Source organism: Rhinopithecus roxellana, chromosome 11 (genome assembly GCF_007565055.1).
Source record: "Rhinopithecus roxellana isolate Shanxi Qingling chromosome 11, ASM756505v1, whole genome shotgun sequence".
NCBI lineage: Eukaryota > Metazoa > Chordata > Mammalia > Primates > Cercopithecidae > Rhinopithecus > Rhinopithecus roxellana.
Genome location: NC_044559.1, coordinates 60,179,275 through 60,194,224, shown reverse-complemented (window position 1 = coordinate 60,194,224; position 14,950 = coordinate 60,179,275). Strand labels below are relative to the sequence as shown.

Sequence of the window (14,950 nt, the reverse complement as noted above, 5' to 3'; positions counted from 1 at the left end):
CCTTTATTGAACCTATATAAAAAACACTTAAAAATCAATAAAAAAAACACTTAAAAATCAACAAAAAACACTGAAGTGCCCACTAACAAAAAATAAAAGAATGAAGGACTTGAACACATCAGCAAAGAAGATACACAAATGGCAAATATGCACATGAAGAGGTGTTCAAAATGATTAGTCATTAGAAAATTGCATATTGAAATACTGAGATACTACTGCATACTTAATAGAATGGCTAAATCTGAAAACAAAAATTAACAACATCAAGTGCTAGTGAGGATGCAGAGCAACCAGTATTCTCATACACTGCTCTTGGGAATGCAAAATGGTAAAGCCATTCTGGAAAACAATTTGTAGTTTCTTATAAAGTTAAATAAACATTTACCGTATGACACAGCAATTGCTCTTTGTGATATTTATTCTAGAGAAATGAAAATATAGCTCACACAAAAACTCTGCATCAGTGTTTGTAGCATCTCTATTCATAATTGCCAAAACTAGAAATAAACAAATTATGTTATATTCATTCAATGAAATATTAGCAATAAAAAACATAAACTATTGAACCATGCAACAACTTGGATGAATCTTCAAGGCCTAATGCTGAGTAAGAAAAAAAACATCTGAGAAGGTTAAATATTCTATTATTTCATTTATATGGCATTCTCCAAAAGTTAAAATTAGTTTGATGCAGAACAGACTATAGGGGTGAGGAATGAGAAGGATATGACTACAAAACATAGCATGAAGGAGTTTCTGGAGAAATTGTTCTGTATCTAATTGTTCTGGGAATTAGACAAAACTATCCATGTGTTTAAGTTCACACAACTATATTCCAAAAAAGAAGTAAATTTTACTGTATGATGGAAGTTAAATTTACTATATGATAACTTAAAAATTCATGTACCTTTCTAAATACTGTACCAAGTAACTAAAATATGTTTTAAAAATACCATTTCAAAAATCAAGTATCTAGCCATATCTGTAACAAGAAAATGTTCAAGTCTTTTAAGAAGAAAATTGTATTTAAAATATTATAATGAAGAGCAAAACACCAACATGGAAGAACATCTGAAAGAAAGAGAAACACATTGGGAGTTACTACAGTATATATCAAAACTTTTTATAAGGTTCAGGTAATGGAAAAAAATGTGGCCTTAATTTGACTGAAAACCAGACAAATATGTCAGAGTAAGAATGTTGAGCCCAGATAAAGATCCATTATAATATGGAAGCTTGATTTAGGATAGCGTGGACACTACAGATATCACAACTGGTTATGCATAGGGACATAAATAAAATGGGATCCCTAGCTCACACCATACACAATGCCACTTTCAGATGTAAATGTGAAAAGAAAAATTAGGAAAAAATTAAAAGGTAATTGGGAGAATACTTCTACTATCTTGGGATAAGAAAGGATTTCTTGAATAAGATATTTTAAAATGCAAACAATAAAAGATAAAATGGTTAAGTGTAATTACATTAAAATTAATAAATTTGTTCAATAAGACATCACAAAAATGGTTTAGACAAACCACACTCTTGTGAATGGACAACCAAAGTAAAGATAATCAGTCCAATAGAAAAATAGGCAAAAAGCACGATCAGACACATAATCAAAAGAAGCACAAGTGGCTCAAAAAATAAGATGGTAAAATCTCCCACCTCCATTAATAATAAGGGAAATACCATCTAATACCTACCTTTCTGGAAAAAAATCAAAGTCTGACAATATTAAGTATTGATAACAGTATAATATAATATGTGTTTTCATCCATTGATGGTAGGAATGTAAGATTGTACCAAGAGTGAGTTAATATCTAGTAAAATCGAAGATGCATATACTTAATGACCTTGTTCTTTATCCATAAACGTTGGCCCTAGTGAACTCTTAGCCATGGACACTAGAGCACATGTATAAGAATGTTCACAGTAACACAGTTAATAGTACAATAAAAACAAAATATAACAAAAATAAAACTGGAAGCCACCCACATTTATATCTACAGAATTAGTAAATTGCATAATAGTCATATAATGGAATACTGTTTAAACAAAGAAACTAAATTTTAGCTTTTATATGAACATGGGTGAATCAGAACCTCAAGAATAAGGGCCCAGTAACTTTTATTTTAGATCTGACTCCCTACAGAAGATTCCGCATCTATAAAAGCCTCGTCAGCATACAAATTAGTGTCTCTGTGATACAGCTTAGTGGTAAGTAAAAGTGTTAAAAACTGAATTTCCATGGTTTTGAAACACTGTGTGGAGGAGTAATCAAATGGATCAGTGGAGAATAATAATTGAATTTCCTCCACCTTACACAGACCTTCTTAATACTTATAAAAATTCTGGTCTTTGACATCTAATCTCTAGATTCAGAAACCTGAAACATAGTATTATTAAATGTGTTTAAGTGTTTTTAGCATTGTTTCAAGAAATTAGTTTTTTACTTCATCACATTTTCCAGGTAGGTGAATTTTAACTATTTAACCTTTCTGGATGACAAAAAGACAGTTTTATGAATGTTAGTAGAGCTTGAGGGAGATATGAATTAACACAAAGGTACAAGTTACTCTATTTTTGTTTTCATTCATGCAACAAAAAACATTATCACTTGCCTTCTGTTAAGTCACAAGTCCTGTGTGTTCTAGGCTATCTATCTTGTTAGTAATGACACATTCTGTTAAAACAATTTACAACTATTTATTGAGTGCTTATTATAATTTGTGGAGAATGCCAAAGAAATACAACTTTCTTTTAAGGGCACTTTATTTAGTATAGTAAAAAAGGGCATGTATGTAGTGTATACATCTTTAGAAATATAAATCCTACCAAATGAAGCATATGAATTATTAGGGATATAGTCAATTAGAACCATGCAAGAAATCTTTATGAAAATGTGATGTGTCTTCAAATGAAAGCTGGATTCTTCTCAGGGAAAGGGACAGGCTTATCCTAGAGAAAGTAGGATATGCATGTGGAGGCATGTAAAAGGCTGTTCATTTCAGCAGAAAGAAAGAAAAAAATGGAAACAATATAACTGCCAATTTACAAGATATGGGTAAGTAAATATATTTACATAATGAGATAAAACTCATACATTAAAATGAATGAAAGAGATTTATACCTAAGAGCATGGAATAAATAATTAAAACAATATTAAGGGAAAAAAGTAAGTTGCAGAATGAGGAATACTACTTATATTATTAATATATTTTAAAAATACACGTACATAAACACATAAAAAAGATGGATAGAATGCTCACTAGGTTCATTATAGTGGTTGCTTCATACAGGCAGGAAAATTAGAATGGAGATGAGGAGTGAGATCAAATTTACTAGTAATGTATTATTTCTTTAAAATAACTTGAAAGGATAACAAAATATTTGGAGGTAAGCTCTTGTGGTTTTCCTGGGAATTTGTAATATTGTTCTTTGGTCCTGTTAGTGGTAATTTAAAGGTTTTTTTCTTTATAAAATAAATTAAGAAAATAAACAAGAAATGGAATTAACCTCATTAATTAGTGTTCCTTTGTTCATTGTAGGTAAGCAGTGGATTTAAACTTTCATTGTATCTCTTTGTAGGTAAATGTCACTCGTGAAGACTCACCAAGTGAAGACCCAGTCTTTCTTAGAACTTTAGGAAAAGGAGACTGGTTTGGAGAGAAAGCCTTGCAGGGGTAAGTCGATCATGTGTAATACAGGTTTTTGTTTGAGTGCTACATAAATTCCTGTCTGAAATTTTGAGCTCCTAGCACAATAGGCTTTTTATTTGGTACTTATCCCAATATCAAATATGGACCCTTGATGATAAATCAATTGTTATTTATTTTCAGCTGGACTTGGAATCTGTTTGAATAGGTTGTAGAATAAATTCCTTAATTTCTAATAAATCAGTGTTATATTAATCGGAAACATTTTCAGGTTTGTGTACTTAATTGCAACTTTAAAGAGAGGAAGTCCCTGCTACATTTTGTGCAATGATTTTACCTAGAATCATTAATATGGTTGTTTGAAATTTTTGAAATCCTTAAACCTGTTTGTACCAACAATTGTTATGGGATCTTTGGGGTGTCAATTTCCTGGCTGGAAACCAGTGGCTGGTGGCACCTTTGACCGAGTTTTGCTCGGGCCCACTGGGCTCAGTGTGCCCACTTGGCCTGGCAGACTGCACTCAGTTCACACCACCGACCTGGTTCCCACACCTTCAAGGGAGACTGCAAGTCAGGCATGAAGTGGCAAGGGGTGTGTGAGTGAGCGTGGGGTCCGGCCACTGCACAGGCAAACAATCTGGCTGCTGCTGTGAGGTGCGCAGCTCCAGGTGCTGGCATGGGCTCTTTGTAAGGCTGCAGCTGGACCAAGCACACCACAAGGAGCTTCCCCGGCTGGCACCAGGGAATGTGGTCGTGCCTGGAAGCTTAGAGACACCAGGAACTGCATAGCCCCAAACCGAGAGTCACAGCCCTGGCTCGGGGAGCTCCCCAGTCTGTGCCCCCCAAAGGGTTGCAGCTCTTCTCTCCTTGTCTTCACCTGCAATGTGGCAAGTAAGGGGCATGTTTCAGCCCTGTTTGTGTTACAACTCTTTTAGCCTCTCCATTCCGTGGTTCCCGATCTCTTGACCTGTGACCAGGAAGAATGTGGTACGCAGACAAGTGGAGGTTGAATAAGACAAAGAGGAGCTTCATTGAACAGTAGAACAGCTCAGAGAAAACTGGCAGTGGGCAGCCCCTCTCCATAGCCAAGGTGTCCCAATGAGTGTTCAGCTCTTAGCAGAGAGGGTAGCTTCTCTCTGCAGCTGGTCGTCCCATCATCTGCAGCTCTCAACAGAGATGAGACCCTACAGTGCCTAGGTCCTCTCTGCAGCTGGTCATCCTAATGTCAGCTCTGCTCTGGTTAAGCCTGGGGCTTTTATGGGCCTCAGAAGGGAGGAAGTACATGCTGATTGGTTCATGAGCGACAATAGGCAGGTCCAGAAAAGACACTGCAAGTTCCCACTACGGTCCATGGGACTAGCAGCCTGGCCTCCAGCCTTCAGGCCCTCCCTGGCCTGAAGATGGAGCATTGCTGGGCATCCACTCCCTTTCTGCCCAGGAACCTGTCTGCCTCCTGCTGTCGCCAAGCTGCCCTCAGCCCACCATTGGATTCCCTCCTATGCTCATTGGCGCCCAAAGCCCAGAGGGGGGCGAATTGGCAGGGTACTGGCATGTCAGCACTGCCTTGATCATGTGCACACCTGGCCGGGCTGTGACAGCACCTGGGCTCAGTCCCAACTTTCCTCCAAAATCAGGATGGTAGCCAAAAACAGAGAGAAGCCAGGCAGTGGGAGCAGGCACTTCTGATCCCAGGCCCCCAAGAGTGCAGAAATGCCTGGGTCTAGCTGCCTCCAAGAGGGCAGGGATCTTGTTAGCTTCTAGCCCCACAACAGCACAGGGGAGGCCCGGGTTCGTGGCCGTGATTTTGGGCAGCTGTAGCTGCACCCAGGAGAACAGAGCTCCTGCCTCCCCCTGCCTGCCCACGACTTGGGTGACTGCAGCCCTGCCCTGGAGGACAGGGGTCCTGCCTACTCCCAGCCCTGGAGCACAGGGATGCCTGGGTCCATAGTCGTGGCTTGGGCAGCTACAGTGGCACCCAGGGAGCTCCCATCCCAACACAGAAGGGGTGGGGGTCCTACCTGTCCTGGCTCCTGCTGGCTCCATGGGTGTGCAGACCTGGCCATGCCTTCCTGCTGCAGCCAGTGTGATGGCGGCAGCAGCTCCAGATGGCCTGCCACTGACATTACAATGATCACAAGGCAGTGAAGCTTTCCCAGGGTTCACTTGTAGGTCATAATTGTTGTCACTCTTATGGTGTGATGGAAGAGTAGGTGGAGGTAATGTACATCTGGATTCACTATGGGATAGGCTGTGAAGGCTAGACTAGTAGATGTGTACTTCTGTGAGAATGATACTGTATTTTTAAACTAAGAATTAAGAAGCAAGCACTTGGGGGTTCTTCTCATGTATTATGGAGGAAAAACTGAGTTGACTTTATACCATGCATTTTACAGAATGTATGACAAACATATTTGGGTATCCTACTCTCATTTTCCAATAAGCAGTGTATCTCAGTTATCATTAAATATAGATGAGCCTTTTCAACATTCAGTGCTGTATGTATATACACTATTTGAATAAGCAACAACCAATAAACATTTATTTTCCGATTGAATTTTGGGTGTGGGAGCGTCTCCTAGGGAGGGACAGCAATAGGACATAATTTACTCCTAGCATATGGGAACAGCCAGTTTTGTTTTCATTTCAAATTGTGCTTTCATTTAAAAAATTACATTATGAGCCTTTTGCTTCAAAGAACTTCTAAGAAGTAATTTAGGAAGTTATTGTTTCTTAAGCCACAAACAGATGACAGGTTTTATTTTCTTTCTGACTGTTTCACAGCTTAATAAGTGAAATAAAAATATTCTGATAAGTCATCTTATTCAGGCTATATTACCTTATGAAAATTCAGAAATAACTATTCTCAACTTTCCTTTTTTCTCCTACTGAGTTCATTTGATCCTTATCTGATGAACATGTAGTTGCCATTAGATTTTTTTCAATGTCAAAGTTGGAAGAAATAGTATGTTTGGTGTAGATATACAGAAGAGTGAAATAAACATTATCTTTCTAGTATAAATGCATTATGATCTGTATCTTAATCTTGCTTTCCTTTGATTATTAAATGTGGTGAAAGATGGCATTTTATAGAAATCAGGTGCATTTTGTAGAAAGATGACACTGGATTTCATTGGTCCAAGATTAAATACCTCTGTGGAAAACAATGTTATTTCCAGCAGAACCAAAGAACCAGAAATATTTACAAACGTTGAGGTCACAAGTAGAATGCCAGAAAATAAGGCTTAATTGGTAATCAATAGATTTTCTTTTGTAGCTTATTGTTACTGAATGTTGGTGCCAATTAAAGAAAACTTTCATTGTGAAAATACCATCCTAAAATTTGTACCAAGAAGTAACCTGTGGATGTAGCTCATGGAAAAGTTGCCAAATTTTGCTGTAATATCAAAATTTAAGTTAATGATTCTTTAACTAGATTGAATTGCTTCTCAGTTATGGTTATTCTTGTGAACTCTCTGGTGCCAAGACTTTCTTTTGCACATATTCAGTCCTCTTCACTTGGCATCTCCCATAGCCTATAAAATAACCAACCCACTTCCCTGTCTGCATCCAGCCCCACACTTTCTCTTCGCATCCACCCCTTACCCCCATTTAACTCACATCTCTTTCTTTCTTATGCTCTTATTCGCACTTTCTCGCTATGGAACCTGGTTTTATTATCTACTCTAAGTGCCCTCTTACATGACACCAGAGATTTGCTACTTATCTCATGAAATGGTCTTTTTATTTTTTTCTTCATTTGACTTCACTTCTCAACCATGATTTTGCCTTGTTGACCACCCCTTCTTTCTTTAAATTCTCCATCCTTTGGGACCATTTAAATTATTGGAACTCTTTAGAATTTATTTCATTTCCTAAAATTTGCTAATATTGTGTCCTCAACTGTATTTCATACACCTTGGTAAGCTCCTCCAGATGTATGATTGCATAATACCTAAATGAAAAGAAGTCCCAAATGTTTATATTCTTATTTGAACCCAGTATCTGGCTTTTATCAAATATCCACATATTTTTTGAACAAATGAATGAGTGAATGATTGAATAGATGAACAAATGAACCTCTTAAATAATGTCCAGTCTTAAAGTCCTTTCAGCCATCGATCACATTCACGACTTGAATTTGCCTGGCAGTGGATAGGAGTTATGAGCTCGCTTGACAATAGGGGGCAGGCTAGCGATGTGAATACTACAATAGGTTAGTAAAACAGGTGGCAAACTGGAACACCTAATGTGATGAGGACAGAAATGACTGAACTCCACCTTGCTGCTGCTCTGTAAGAAAGTAACCTTGGCTTTTTAAGAAAAGCAGGGAAAAAAAAAAAAAAAAAAAAAAAAAAAAAAAAAAAAAAAAAAAAAAAAAAAAAAAAAACTAGATTTTAGAAATATGAAATGTGATTTTGTAACCCGATTTTTTTAAAGAGCTCTGTAAACCAGCAAACCATTTCTGCAAACTGTTTGGCATCTGGATGCCATTTTGTGATTTCTATCACTAAGCTATGCCTCTTTAAAAGCTGTATTTTGCTTCAAATGAAGGAAACCTATTAAGTTAACCCATCTTGATTATTGTCTTGTTTTGATTTTTTGACGTTTTAACAGTTTGATATCCTATGTCTGTAATGTGTTTTTCACTGGGTCTAGGTTTGTTAAATCTTTTGTTTGCATTTCAATATTTTTCATGAGAAATTCCAACATTTTGCAAATCGAATTGATTTGTTTCACTTGTTTCCTTCTAAATTACTTGGAAATTGATATAACTTTGATATATAAAATCTTTTGGGCAGCTGTTTATATCCTTTGGGTAATAGCTATGCGTGTTTACAAACTATATAGTTTTTATACTTGGAATAAAAATTTTATAGCCAGCATTCTCTATGTGTACAGAACAGAATTTTAGATTGTGTTTTTCTCACAAATAAAATTTGTGTATACTGAGAATTTTGGTTTTATTCTCTTGCGGTTGTTCAGCAGGTAATTGAAATACTGATAAGTTGCTGGTTGGAGACTGAGTGAAATGAATATATGCTTGACCATTCTTTTTAAATTTGAGAGTGCATAAATACTAGTACTGATTAAGCACACAGTAGAAAATTTAGTGTCATTGCTGAAATGTAAACTCAATACCCTTTCTCCAGAACTCAAGACTCCTGACCACTATACAGTTCTGCCTCTAAAAGTAACAAGCTTTGTTTTCTTGTTGAGTGCAGATAGTAGAGTCATAAATTGAGTCATCTTATAAACAGTATTATTAACATCCTTTAACCAATAGCATCTTATTATTAGAAAACTTTGAGTCATTTTCACTTTGGTTGACATAAAATAAATTACGCAAGCATCTTTTTTTTTTTTTTTTTCTTTTCTTACTGTGATAAGGGTTTATACACACCAAGGAGAGGATAAAATGTTTACTTTTTACAGAAGTATTCCCTATATATATGAAAACTAAAGGTGTGTTTAAGAGCAGTCACTTCACATTTAGTTCAATAACTCATAGGTCCATCCATTTATATTTTGACTTACCATTGCTTCAAAATCCCTGCTTGACTTGAAACCACATGGAATAGATATGAACATCAGATGATGACAAATTCTAAACCGAATATCCACTTTGCATCTCCAGTAACAGGAAATATAGTAGACCAAGTTGCACCCAAAAGGGATGGGATCAAGCTCCCAGTGGCCACCTTCCCTTCTTTCCCCTAACATTTGAGTCTTCAGCACAGCACATGGTTAAGAGATCCAGTTCAGAGTCAGATTGCCTGGTTCGGAACCTGTGCTGTCGTTTATTAATGATTAGTCACTGAGAAGAATTTCTTTTATCTGAAATGGGGATTATAATTATACCTGACTACTTGGGTTATTGGAGGAGGAATCAAAAGGATACTTATAAAGAATTTGGGTTTAGAATTTAGTTTAATGCTTCCCCAAAGTGAGCTGTCATCATCACTACCACCATCATCTTTATCTACGTCATCATCTTTGTCATCATCATCACCACATCATCATACCAGCAATGTTCTGCTACCACTTGATAAAGTTTAGTGCACTGGTAAAATTGACATAGCATTAGAATTTGAGTCAACCACTCATTGATTGACTTTGAGCAAGCCAGTTAAGCTCCTGTAAACTAAGCCAATTGAACTAGATGATCTTTAAGTTTTCTTAGGTCATAGCTTCTGATTCTTTGAGAATTGGCTTCTTTCCAACTGGAACAGACCCCTGAATGCCAAGTGCAACCCTGAGGCTGCCTGTTAAATTGTGGCATTTAATACCAAACCACTGTCAGCAAGGAACTTCCCTCCAAGAACTTTCTCAGCTGTTGCCTCTCATTCTGAGCACCTGTGCCACATGCCAGGCCCTGTTCATGTTAATGCAAAAATGAATTAGCCGAAGTTAGTTGAACAGACATTGATATGAGAAATCTGTATTTCCTTGTTTGTTTTCACCTCATAGCCTGTGATCATGGAAAAGTTAATTAACATTCCTGAACTTGCTTCTTTGTTTTATCTTCTGATGTATATTTTTTCTTCCTTTAAAAAATTAATAAAATTTCACTGGGCATGGTGGCCCATGCTTGTAATCCCAACACTTTGGTAGGCTGAGGCAGGCAGACCACTTGAGGTCAGGAGTTTGAGACCAGCCTGGCCAACATGATGAAACACTGTCTCTACTAAAAATACAAAAATTAGCCAGTTGTGGTGGCACAAGTCTGTAATTCCAGCTACTAGGGAGGCTGAAGTAGGAGAATCGCTTGAACCCAGAAGGTAGAGGTTGCAGTGAACGAAATCACACCACTGCCCTCCAGCCTGTGTGCCAGAGTGAGACTCTGTCTCAAAAAAAAAAAAACCAAACAAACAAAAAAGAAAAGATAAAACAATAAAATTATAGTGTGGAAATTATGTACTGGATATGGCATTTTAATATTTTTCCATATTTGAATTTGATTAGTATTTATTAGAAGTAAAATGTTATAAACACTATTCAAGCCGCTTTTGTATCCCACCCCGTACTTCCTCTCCTTCCTACCGTCACCATTCTGAAGCTGACTGTATGCTTCCTCATGGCTCATGTGTCTATAAATGTGTCTATAATTTATTGTATATATATGTATTCATGTACGTGAGCTTTTAAATTTGTATTTAAACTTTTACACATGTGAAATATTATTCTGTTTCATTCTGGATCAATATATTATTTTTTTCTTTTCCTTCTATTGTCATAGTCATTGTACTTATGTCATTCCTTCCTTTAGAAGTTTTGCCTTCTATTCTTTTAATGATTAACCTTTAAATTTTAATATGTATATTTAACATGTAACACTAATCAATAGCTCTATTCCTCTCTTGAGTAATAAAATAATAGTAAGTGTGTTGAAATCCAAATTAATTATTCCTACCCATCTTCTAGGTAGTTTTCTACTGGTCCCCAAATACTAATCATTATTATTACTGTATTTTTTCAGACACAACCAAAACTTAATTATTTAACATTTATCAACTTGTTTACAAATTCCTTTGTCCACTATTGCTTCTATAACCCACCTCATTTCTTTTAGATTTATTATTTGAAGAGATGATTAGCTTATACATTCTGCCCTTGCCTACACAAGAATGAATTTTGGGTTAGGTGTAAATATCTAGGTCGAATTTCATTTTTCTTTAGCATTTGAAGTGTTATTACATTGTCTTCTTACATTCATGTTCTGCAGTCAGTCAAATCACCATTCCTTTATAGGTAAACTGTCTCTATCTCTGGTAGCTGTTTCTGTCTTTGACATTATGCATTTTTGCTATACTTAATGTAGGTACAGATATAAATGAAGAATAAATAAAACTCTGTGCATCTCCTACTTTTGAGAATGCAGTTTTTTTCAATTCTAGAAAATTCTCAGCATTGTTTCTGCATATATTCTTTCCCCCACTTTCTCTCTTCTCTCATTTTGAAACTCTTAGTGACCTAGACTTAACCTCATCATCATGTCCTTACCTCCTTATTCACATTTGTATCTTCTCTCTGTGTGTCATCTGGTGCTACATTTGTAATAGAAGCTGGACAGATTTTCTCAGATGGTCGTGCAGTTTTCTTCCTTCAATTGTATCAAGTCTTCAGTTCAATTAATCACTGAGTAGGTTCCAATGACTATTTTATAAAAGTAATTTTAGAATTTCTACTTGGTGCACCAAAGTGTGAGCTCTGAAATGAGACTTCCTGGGTTCAAACCCCAGCTCTATTATTTATGAAATATGTGATCTTGTTGATGGTCATCTCTCTGTTTCAGCTTCATGGTTCGTAAAAGTAGAATAATAGTACTTGCCACATAGGGTCAAGGTGATTAATAGGCCAAATAATGTGTATAGTATGTGTGCATACTAGAATAATGCCTGGAAAATACTAAGTCCTTGATAAATGTGAGGTATTATCCTTGCCATTATTTTATTATTTTTAAATATATTTTTTCTTTTCCTTTATTTATTTATTTATTTATTTATTTATTTACATTTTTAATTTTGATTCAGAAGGTATATGTACAGGTTTGTTACATGGGTATACTGTGTGATGCTAAGGCTTGGCTTCTAATACTCCCATTGCTCAGGTAGTGAACATAGTACCTAATAGGTAGTTTTTCAACCCTTGCTTCCATCTCTGCCTCCCCTCTTTTTGACTCTCTAATGTCTATTGTTCCCATGATGGTGTTCATATGAACCCAATATTCAGCTCCCACTTATAAATGAAAACATGTGTATTTGGCTTTCTGTTTCTGCATTAACTGGTTCAGGATAATGGCCTCCAACTGCATCCATGTTGCTGCAATGGACATCTTAAATATCTTTTACATTGTTTCTTATATCATCTTTTTTTGCTGTATGTCTTTAGAAATTAATTTTAGAATGTCAAATTCTTTGAAACTTCCTGTTAGTTTCACTTTTGGGGTTCACACATTCTTCCATTTGCCACTTCCACCAACTTTCCTTCCTTGTGTGGTTCAGTATAGCTGTGGTGTGCTTGTCTTGGGTGGGGTTGGGTGTTTTTGGTATTTTTATTTTCTACCACATACCCATTTTCAGTGGAGTTAGTGGGCTGAGGGATGATTTTCTTGTGCCCATGTTATTGAAGCATCTCCATATACATATTTTATATGTTTCATATTTGCCTCTGCAAGGATACGTTTTGGCTTAATATCCCTGTAACTCGAAGATAACACTGAAAGAATTCAGTTCTTCCAGTTACAAGGCTTGGGTTTCTGTTTCTCTCAGAGAAAGACTCTTGACATTTACTTGGGCTGACAGAGAGAGTTATTTATACTGCGTGTGCCTTTTGTGTCGAAATGCTCCAGGACTCTGGCCTTTGAAGGAGTCAATCCCAGTCGCCCTCTCCCAAGAGGTCATCACCAGGCTCCTTCACCCAGTCCTCATGACTCCTGTGCAGCTCCAGCTTGTTTCTCCAGACTTGGGACCCTTCTCTTTCCAGCACCTGAGACTCTTGGGGTTTATTGTTTTGCTTTTTTTTTTCTTTTTCATTTTAGTGAATGTTAAAATTAATTTGGTTTTTAGTGAAGATTATTCTTGTGAGGATTATAGTGAATAATCTATGGAAAAAGTAACACAGTGTCTGGTGGGAATTTTTATTTCTGTTGTTCTGGATTTGTGGCTGTCCAAAACAAAACAGAACAATACAAAACAAAACAAAATAAATAAATAAAACAAAAAGATGCTGTCTTCTCACTTTTCTGGCCTGAGTTATTCTCCTCTTCAGGATATACAGATAAAGAGGAGACTAAAATAATTGAGGTACTAAGTGCTATAGGAGAAGCAAAGAATATCATAGTAACATTTTATCTCCACCCCAGAACTTTTTCCTATGGGGCAAATCAACTTAGCTATTACACAAGTATCTCACATATCCCTTGGACGAAAGTAAACTCATTTACTCTCCGACTCCAACCAAATCTATTCTTTTCCAAGTTAATATTATAAGTGTTTATCAAACCAGAAATTTGGACATTATCCTTGACTCTTTCTTCTCCTAAAATTTCCTCTCATAATAACGAATCCTGTTCATTCTACCTCCTAAATAACTCTCAACTTCAACTCTCAACGTGCTTCTTACCATCCTCATGCTGCTGTTCCTGTTAGTACCACCATGATCTGTCTGTCACCTAAATTATAGGACAGCCACCTAATTGGTCTCCCTTTGTCCAGTCTTGCTCACTTTTCATCCATTCCCCTCTTTGTGATGATGATAAAGTATTTGTATTAAGTTCCTTAGTGTGGCCATAATGAATTACCACAAACTGGGTGGCTAAGACAATAGCAATTTATTCTTTCACAGGTGTGGAGGCTAGACATCCAAAGTCAAAGTGTCACCAGGCACTTGAAGCTCTAGGGAGGAATCTGTTCCATGCTTCACTCCTAGTTTTTGGTGGTTCCCACCAGTCCTTGGCATTTTTTGGCTTGGAGCTACATCACTTTAGTTTCTGTCACTGTCTTCACATGGCTGTCTTCCTTCTGCGTGTGCCTCTGTATCAAAATCTTTCTTTATGAGAACACCAGTCATTGAATGTAGGGCCCATCCTGATCCAGTATGGCAGCACTGTAACTTGATTATATCTGGAAGACCTTATTTTCAAATATAATTACATTCACAGATTTGAGGGCTAGGGCTTCAACATATCTTTTGAAAGGACACATCAACTCACTAAAGCAAATCAATTCTCTAAAGCAAATCGGGCCATGCCATTTTTTTCCTCAAAGGCTTGCTCTGGCGCTCGCTGTTGTGAGAGCTGCTCCCATATCATTGCTGCAGTCTCATCATCAGCTACATCCTGCTTCACCACCCATGCCGTAATCATACTGAGATTTGTTAGGTCCTCATCATCCCCATGATTTATTTCACTTTTAAGTATTCATTTGTAGTAACATTTTGTAATTAGTCTGTTCTGGCATGGAAGAGTAGCTGAACTTACAACAATCTCCAAATGGGATGTTAGAACCTGGAAGCCCAGCACAGCACAGGACCCAAATACATACGCATGTAAAAGCTGACCTGTTGCTCTGAAGATGCCTGGATCCATTATATAGACCTTAATTAAAAGATACCTGTGATATAATAGCCCATTGGACTTTGATGTCAAGGAACTCATTAGAGGATTAATGGAAACTATATCCTGATTTTAGAGAAACCGTAATTCACAAAAAAAATTATATACACACACGTAACCTCCCTTTCATATCTCAAATGATTGATATTTGTATAGGAGCACCTTAGCATTTGAACTA

General features: G+C 36.7%; 1 protein-coding gene across 2 annotated transcripts in view; it reads left to right on the top strand.

Moving 5' to 3' along the window:
* Window positions 1-14,950, top strand: part of PRKG1 (protein kinase cGMP-dependent 1) — a 1,347,543-nt gene that overhangs the window by 1,107,507 nt on the left and 225,086 nt on the right. For both annotated transcript variants that reach the window (XM_030940495.1, XM_030940494.1), the window contains exon 7: window positions 3,592-3,686. In XM_030940495.1, the coding sequence (XP_030796355.1) occupies window positions 3,592-3,686 (95 nt within the window). The remainder of the gene's footprint in view (window positions 1-3,591; window positions 3,687-14,950) is intronic.